Raw genomic sequence first — 8,687 nt, 5'->3', positions numbered from 1 at the left:
ATAGTTATATATTTGGAAAGTTAAAAACAATGATTATAATACCAAAACCTTTTAATTTTGGTAAGGAGGGAGTGGAAGGCTGAGTTTTAGGGGCCTTTTGGTATCAACTACTAACCTCTTCTCCTAAGATTTCTGGCTTGTCTAATTCAATAACAACTGGTTAAAACTGCTATCTAAGGCAGTCTTCTGGAAGCCCAAGAGCACTGGGAGGTGGTGGAGGCGGAGTAAGCGAGGTTTCCTATTCAGATTTTGCTGTTAATTCATTGTCAGCTTTGGGTAATTCACTGACAACTTTGCCGTTCCCTGAGAGTCAGTTTCCCTCAATGAAAAAACCAAGACTTTGATTTAAATAAATCATTTTGAGACTTTTATTTTTAAGCACCAAAACCTTTCTTCAAACCATATCTTACTTGGAAGTCTAATATTTGAATAGGCCTGGGGGCTGCCTCCCCACAAAACAGCGTGAAAACTACAGACTACATGATATAAAGGCCCTTCCACCTGTCAGGATTTCAAGTCCCCTGCTTCCAAAACACGCTGAGCCCTGCTGTCCCTTCTTGGCCAGACCCCTCCCTTTCCTGAACCAGCTAAGGGGCTGAGCTGACTCATCCCCAGCACCTAATATCCTGGTCACAACACTGACTAGACAACCACAGTGGCAACTGGAATCCAGGGGCTGAACAACTGTTTGTGGGTGAAAATGACATTTATTTTGTGTACATGGTCACTGAGGCTACAGCAGAATCAACGCTGTTACAATAGGCAAGCACTACTGTCTGTAGCAACACACAGCACATTTCTTAAACAGCATCCGAGCCTCATAGGTTATGTTTGCATTAAAAAAATAACAATAAACCAACCAGGACGCAGTTAAAGGCCAATTTTAAATGCCAGTGCAAAACAAATTTCACTGAAAATACAATTGAAATGCAACTGCTAGGAACAAAAGGTGACCCAACTTGGCAATGATAGAAAAGACCAGAAGTGGTTAAGTAAAATACAACAGCAAAAACCTTGTGATTCCCGTTGAGGGGTAGGGGGCTCCTTCCCCTCATGCTTCTGAACGTGAGCCTAGTGTATAGAGGCCTGTTTGCAGGGGAGGCAGCTGGTACCTGTGCAAAATGTGCAGATGGTGAACCGCATACAGAGGAAAGGAACAAAGTGTCTGTGGTTACGTGCTGGGGACAGCGGACCTTGTATTTTAAGAATCAGAGGCTTAGGAGGGTCACCTCTTACAGCTAGAAGCCTCTCACACATTCTAGGCAGGCCCTCAAGATACCTGGTCAGTAACCTCAACTTAGAACAGATGTTCTTAGAAAATGTGACTAAAAATTAAATACCTAGGATTCCTGCCATGTCACTCAAAACTGCAAATGGAGAGTCAGTCATTGCTCCAAACGTAGGGCTCACTTTTAACGGCTATTAATTAGCCTACCCTCAGCGAATTCAATTGGGCACAGGTGCAGCTGCAGCCCAGGGGGTCAGGTCACTTGGACAGGCACTAGCTAAATGAATTCCTGCAACAGCACCTTCAAATCCATCCTCATCCTTAAAAGATCAGTAGAGGTCAGGGCTAGAGTGAACAACTTCAACATAGAATCTCCCAGCCTCATGCATAGCAGCTAAGTCTATCACCCATCTCAATAGCCTGTAATCTTATTTTAGGGAGTACCCTTGATTCCCATTTCAATAGGTGTTAACAGCTGGATGTTGTCTAACAGATCTTCTGGCACCATTTTGTTCATTCTCCTTCAAATTTGCCACAGTACCTTTTTAAGTCCTCAAATATACTTTGCCAACATAGAAAACGAACAGTGAACATATTAGCAAAGAAAAAATTTTCTGTACATTCTCACTAGAAAATCCTAGTGGATTAAGGCAGCCTTATCATCTTTTAGATTGGGATTAAGGCCAGAGTCTATAAAGAAGAGGAATAATGAGAAAATGCCAGGATAAGAAAGTTTAGAGAAAAGGACATCCTGGCAGCTCAAGATCACTGTTAGTACGTCATTACTTCACACCAGATGCCTCCACGTGGGACCTGCAGAAAGCCAGCCTTGCCCTTGTTAAACCACCTGTCTGCACCTGGCCATCTCCCACTCTTCCTTGAGATGCACACTGTGCAGGTCTTACCAGCACACGGACTCTTCATCTTCCCATCCCCAGCAGCTCTGCATCTATGGGCCCCTGACAGCCTTGCTAGGTTCTACTAGTGTTTTAACTGGCAAAGGGCTAAACCATTACGGCTTAGAAACAGTAAGCTGTGCATGGACACACATTGGCTAGCTCATACATTTTTACGGTCTGAATATGGCCTCCCTGATAGCAGCTGAAGCGGCAGCACCTTCTCGCAGAGAACAGACTAATTCTCAAACACCTGCTGGACGGTACTATCTTCAGACTAGCATCAGCTGAGCTGTTGATATACTTTGTGTTTATGTACCTTAAACAGAGAATACATCCAGAAAGTGACCCTGGAAAACCTGCCCCAGAATGGAGACCCTCAGGGAGGCTCTGGGCAGGTTACTCTTCAGAGCCCAGCCAATTCAGCAGAGATGCTGTACTGGAGACCCCAGAGCTGGGCACTAATACCAACTTTCCTTAGGGAGGAACTGCACACTGTAGCTCTCCCACAGACCTGTGGAATGGGAAGGATGCCCAGTGGTAATGCAGGCGAAAGAAAATCCACCTCTCTGAAGACCAAGAACTAGTCAAGAAATGACCAGATGCTATGGTCTTGTTTGGCTGGCTGCAGATCTAAAAAGCGGAGGTTTGGCCCTCTCTGTGGAGAGGCCGAAGAAGACTGAAGGCACATAATCCAATCACACCCATTTCAGCTTCTGCCCTCCCATAAGCTCTCATCCAAGAACAGGCAGAAGCATTTCCAGCCACCTCCCCCTGCCCCAAGTCTTCCACGCTCCATTGCATTCAGGGCTCTGTGCTTAACCGCTGCTGCAGGTGTAGCTGATGCTCCCTGGGTGTGGTGGGGTTAAGGGGCCAGAGTGCCAGCTGCCCTGTGACCATCAGCAGCGAGCAGCACCAGTGGGGGGCAGGGGGGGAAGGAACCATGAGGCCAGAGGTAGCTTTATTTACTATTGATGCTCAGGTCTTTAGATAAGGAAGAACCCCTGATTGTTAAGATGCCTGATTGCTTTGCCTTCTCAGCTTTGGAGATGTTAGGGACAAAACCATCAAGGAAATGCATTTCAGTGCTTGGATATTGTGGTGCGGCTCCTTGCCAAGGTCCAGAGTAGAACAGAAACCTGTAGTTTTCCTTTGCCAAAGTTCAGTTTCCCGGCAGCACTTCAAACTGCTGCTGTTTAAGGAGGAAAAGGGATGAAGAGGGAATAAATCACAGGGCAAAGAATTAGAATGTGTTAGCAAATGCTACCATGCGGAACACTAAACTTTATTCACTTTATTTATATATTTAACAGTTCTAAAGTATTTACTTCTTGCTTTGACAAAAAATGAAAAATATAGGAGCGTTGACTGACTCCTCTTTAGGAGAAAAGGGTTATATGTACAGCTACGGAGAGTTACGGTTCCTCCTTTACATACAAAGAAAAATATTAATAAAAAAAGTGCTTCCTTGATCGAAAAGGGCTAAGAGCTGCAAGCATTTATTCACACTGTACATCAGACCCAAGAAACCCGTATCATAACCTCTTGGCAACTGTCACTAGGAACTGCACAATCTTCGATTAGACTGACTTCTCCTTACCTGCAAGGCCAGATCACACAGAGTGCGGAGAAGAACTACACCCTGTTTCACTGAATTCAAACTCCAAGCAACCTGATGCAACTGGGAAGTCAGGGACGTGCTCAGATGCTCTTGGCTTTGCCTGGACCGACAGCTCCAGGGAAGGCTCTGGGCCACGTCTTAACCACACCGAGGCACACACAGGAGCCACCTTCCTGAGACAACTTCCCTTGGCCAGGGAATTGCTTCCAAAAGGTAAGAGAGTTCCCTGGCCTCACCCCCACCCACTCACCACAATCCGCCATTACCAGTTAGCAGCTTTTAGCAGAGCCAAGCATGGCCCCTCCCCAGAGAGGGAGGGCAGGCACAAAACATGGATGCCAAGATTACAAAGCACAAACCTATAAACTCTTCTCCACGCTTCCCCACACTCACCTCTACCACAAATATTGATTTAAGGCTCTTTTTGGACCACATCAAAGCTTACTGAGGAAAGGTGCCCCAAATCTCTTACAGGTTGTGTTACTTCTCTAAAGAACCCTGCAGAGTCACCAAGTGGCCCCTCACTACTGGCCAGCAGCACAGGAGCAAGGCAGGGGGACTGCTGGGCCCTTCCCACTGCCCCAGGAAGGGAAGGAGGAGGAAGGCTGATTGTATGGGACATACTCCCTTTTCCAGAGGCTTGCACTCTGAAAAGCTGATTCTACCCCTTAAGGGGGAGATCCATGATTTGTTTGGTTTGGGAATGGGGAATTTTTGGAACCCTGAGTCTGGATTTCCCTATGCTGGTCAAAGGAGAGATTGTTTGGGGAACCAGGCCCTGGAAGGGGCTTCTAGGTGCACCTGGGCTCAGGGAAGCCCTTGGCCATGGCAGCAGGACACTACACTCTGACCAGTCTGTACTCATGCCTGAGGGTGAGGGTGAAAAACGCTACAGAGCCTGGCTGAGGGAGGCATGCTCAGGAAGGGACCCCTAACCATCTGGGTCAAGTTAAAAACAGAACCCCATGCAAGAGAGAATGATGCTAGCCACCCCCGTTCCCAGGCCCTCTCACTCACCTCAGAGGAACAAACACCTTCCTCCCCCAAAGGGAGGTTTGGAAGGGTTCCATTTATTAGGTGCCCCTTCCTCCAAATGCCAATCCCATTTATCTCTGAGGTGGGACTGGCCAGGCTCCTCTGAGGAAGCAGAGTGCAGCTGGGACAGCGCTCTTAGGGAAGACACTTCAGCTTCCTCAGCAGCACAAGTTTTTGCAATCAGCTCTGATGCGGCAGAGGCACGAGGAATGGTCACAAACATCAGCCCCAGCTTTCTTCCCCACTCACTATCTCAGGCCTCCACTCCTGACTCTGACCAGCCTCTCTCTGTCCTGAGGAACCAAGCCAACCCTCAGCATCATGGGACAACAAGTGGCTCAATAGTCACAGGGGACCTGGCAACCTCTGGTCTTCCATTAAAAAAAAAAATTTAAGACAACCAGGGGACTTTCTTTTTTGGAAGCAGAGGAAGGATGGAAAGGGGAGAGGAAAAAAAAAAACAGGAAAGAAAAATCAATCTACAATCCAGTGGTACATCCCAAATTTCTGTCATTCTGCACAGGTGGTTCCATGCCCCCATTCCGAAGTGCATGGGCCTCTCGGTCTACCCAGGCTGTGTGGGCCTGTCAGAGGAACAGCAGCTTGGCCTCTGCCCGCCCCAGGTCACTGAGCTTCAGTTTGAAGTGGCAGCAATGGGCTTATCCAGTTCAAGGTCAATGCTGGAGCTTGGGATGGGATGCAGGCTGCTATAGCAAGACTTGCACACTCGACTGGGTTCAAAGAGCTGCTGGCTGGGAACTGGAACCTTCTGATTACAACAACTGGAGCAGAACACATTCCCACAATTCCTTGAGATGAGAAGAAGAAACAAAACAATGTTAGTTTCGGTAGCAGGTATGGTATGGGGAAACCAACTTCAGAAGACAGAACTTTTGTTGTACGTCATTTGGATGTGCTAGAGACTCCTCCAAGACTCAACTGTCTGTCTAACCCAGGAACAAGCCAAGCAGAGAGGGGGGGATCCCTACCTAGCATAGTCGCACACCTCTGTGACTTTAGGGCCAAGGACATTTGGCTGCCTCACCATTACGGCTCAAGATTACCAGGTGCAAAGGAAGATGTTGTTCAAGAGAGATCCATCAGAACAAAAGGGCCCAGGGCCAGGAGCAGCTGCTAGCTCACTAGGTAAGTCCTGGCCCAGGAAAACCCAGTTGGCCATACCCACCTGGGCAATGGCTTCTGTGTAACTTGTGGTCACAGAGAGGCCAGAGTCCAATGGAACTACCTCCGAGCCCCTCAGATGAGACAAACTACCAAGCCCAGCCGGGGAGTGAGGAGCCTGGCCCAACAGACTACTTCTCCAGAGGCTCGGAGGCAGCAACACAGAGAACAGACTACTGTCGCCAAGAACTGCCCTGCTGCCAGCATGCAAAGCCAGAAGACAAGCAACCAGTGACGCATGCTCAGGGTGAAAGGACAAGAGCACAGATGAACACACATGCACAAACACCCCCCCTTATTAGATAGGTGTCAGTCGATTATGGCTCACTCCCCTGCCTCCGTGCATCTCCAGGGACTATCAGAGCCCTACCCAAAGGCCTAACTGTACCCAGTCTCCCCTATGTTCCTCCACTTGAAAGACCAGCTCTGATGTGCCTGTGCAAAACAGGTGCACATCCAAACAGCTACCCTTCATGGCTAAGAGGAAAGGGACCAGCAGAGGATGAATTTCTGCCCACCTTACAACCTCATTTTGCTAGGCCCGTAAGTACAAATCAATCTCAATAAACCAAAGAACAGGAGACTTCAAGGAGTCTGAGGTAGCCCACCAAAGACCTGGGGAAAGCAGCTGAAGGAAATCCTCCTCCTCAGCCAGCATCACTCACTACCTTTTCATTTATGCTCCTCAGAATGCAAACCCACTACTGGATTAAGGACCATCTAGGCACAGAGGAGAAAATACTAAATACCCTTTGGGGACCAAAAAAAAAAAAAAAACAAACAAACAAAACCCACAAAAGGAAAAGGCTAGACATGGGGCAATGGAAGGACAAAGAACCAAAACAAAGACACACAACTTCATCTTCTAGAATGCAGTAAGCACTCACGTTTCTGAAAAACACGAGTCAGCAAGAACCTGTAGTTACATAGAAAAACTACCTAAATCTATTTCCAAACATCTGCGTTTATTTAACATACCTGTTGGGAGTTCATCCTGACTTGAATTTCACCAGGTAAGCTTTTCTGATTTTTTTCAGGGGTTCCTAACAGACCCTAAGTGGAACCTTCCACTAAAGTCTTCCATGCTAAAACAGTTCTCTGGAAACACCACCTCTGTTCAATCCCATTAAAAAAAAAAAACACAAAAAAACAGGAGCAGCAATGCTGTCTGACTTGGAAGTCATGAAGCATCATTCTAGCATTCCACTGAATGACTAACTTAAAGGAAATAGCTCTGAGAGCCCAACTGGCTACTCCACAAGACCAGCCCCTGCTGAGGCACTGCTTCTCAGTCACAAGCAAGTTGGCTCGGTTGACCTGTGTGGGCAGGAACAGAGTGCATGCTTGCAGCCTGACTTGGCCCTCGTAGTCTCCTCAGTCAGCAGCTTTGGTTTTCCCCCAAGCCCACCTGTCTGCCTCCACTCCCAGCCCCAGGCTTCATCCCAGTGAGTGCAGAGAGGGGGAAATGGCAGTGTTAGTGTGGAGAAGTTATTGTAGATGTGTAGACATCACAGACAGGTTGTTGCAAATGCTCACCACGTTTGATCAACACGGTCAGTGTCCCTGCAAGGAGGGGAGAAAGAGCTCAGAGGAGAAGCCGACCAAAGTCATTTGGACTTGGGGTGCAGGGTGGGGAGATGTACAGTCCTAGAAGCATCATTTCTAGACAAAGAAGTGGTTCCATTTTCTACCTGGGTTCACTCATGTGGGTGAGCTATATCAGGATTCAGATAAACATCCTATCCCAAGAACACTGAACATCCTCCAGTCAGCTACCACCCCAGCTGGGGCAAAGCATCCCTGGCAACTACCTACCCCAACCAAGAAGAAAGAAAAGAAGTCAGGAGCCTTAAGGATTGAAGACTATGTCCTCAGTTGTCCCCACTAGTCCCCCAGCTAGGTCTCATCACTACTGGCACAAGGAAAACAACTCTGGGGTCAGGGAGCAGGGTAAGGAGTAGGAAAATGAAGTTCCCTGCCCACAGAAAGAAAACTGTTTTTGCCAACAGCAGCCATGTTGAATAGGAAGAAACTGTATTCTAGAAATAAGAAATGGTAGTTTGGGTGGTGGTGTTGCTCTGCTAATCCAGGATGCAGAAAAAAAGGGGACATCATTTGCACATTTCAAAATTTTATCATGATCACTATGAATTGGAAATAAGACACCAAATGCAAACACCAATTTCAGAGGCACAAAAGATGAGGTGGCGTCCTGTAAACCCCAGGGTCTGCCTCAGATGGAGCACTGCCAGCCAGATCCCCTGGAGCTTCCACTGAGGGCCAAATCTCAGCCTTCACAAACTGGCCCACCCCACCACACCCCCCAACAGCACCTGCAGTGGTGCTTCCTGCTGGCGAGCCAGAAGGCGCTGTCGCACGCATAGCAGTGGGCGGCCAGGTGGTCAGGGAGCCAACGGGTCATCTGTAAAACAGATGGGGCCAGGTTAGTGACAAGAAATGGGCCATCCAGCTGGAGCCGGCAAGAGCCATGCTGGGGGCAGCAAGAGTCACAAGAACCATACTGGCTCTGGTGGCACCAGCCCAGCAGGTCTGATGTCAGCAGTACAAGAAAGGCGTCCAAATCGTGTCCCTAGAAGGGACTCCAAACTCCCTTGAGTTAAAGTATCAGGCAGCAGCACCCTGGGTCACTATGAGAGCTGGCAAGGCTCTAGTCCACAGAGGCAATGAGAGAGGACATCTTGCTGAGTCTCCCTGGATCAGAAAT

The 8,687-nt window shown here is 48.1% G+C and overlaps 1 protein-coding gene across 10 annotated transcripts in view; it reads right to left on the bottom strand.

Annotated features, from left to right (window-relative positions):
- Positions 1-687: 687 nt before the first annotated feature.
- Positions 688-8,687, bottom strand: part of MTMR3 (myotubularin related protein 3) — a 137,455-nt gene continuing 129,455 nt past the window's right edge. For 8 of the 10 annotated variants that reach the window (XM_029923021.1, XM_029923023.1, XM_029923019.1 and 5 more), the window contains 3 exons: positions 8,296-8,384; positions 7,499-7,525; positions 688-5,589 (listed from right to left, as the gene is read on the bottom strand). In XM_029923021.1, the coding sequence (XP_029778881.1) occupies positions 5,415-5,589; positions 7,499-7,525; positions 8,296-8,384 (291 nt within the window). In that variant the 3' untranslated portion in view covers positions 688-5,414. The remainder of the gene's footprint in view (positions 5,590-7,498; positions 7,526-8,295; positions 8,385-8,687) is intronic. The other 2 variants (XM_029923025.1, XM_029923027.1) reach the window with 1 other exon arrangement.

Source organism: Suricata suricatta, chromosome 14 (assembly GCF_006229205.1).
Source record: "Suricata suricatta isolate VVHF042 chromosome 14, meerkat_22Aug2017_6uvM2_HiC, whole genome shotgun sequence".
Taxonomy (NCBI): domain Eukaryota; kingdom Metazoa; phylum Chordata; class Mammalia; order Carnivora; family Herpestidae; genus Suricata; species Suricata suricatta.
This window is presented reverse-complemented; position numbering and strand designations above follow the sequence as displayed.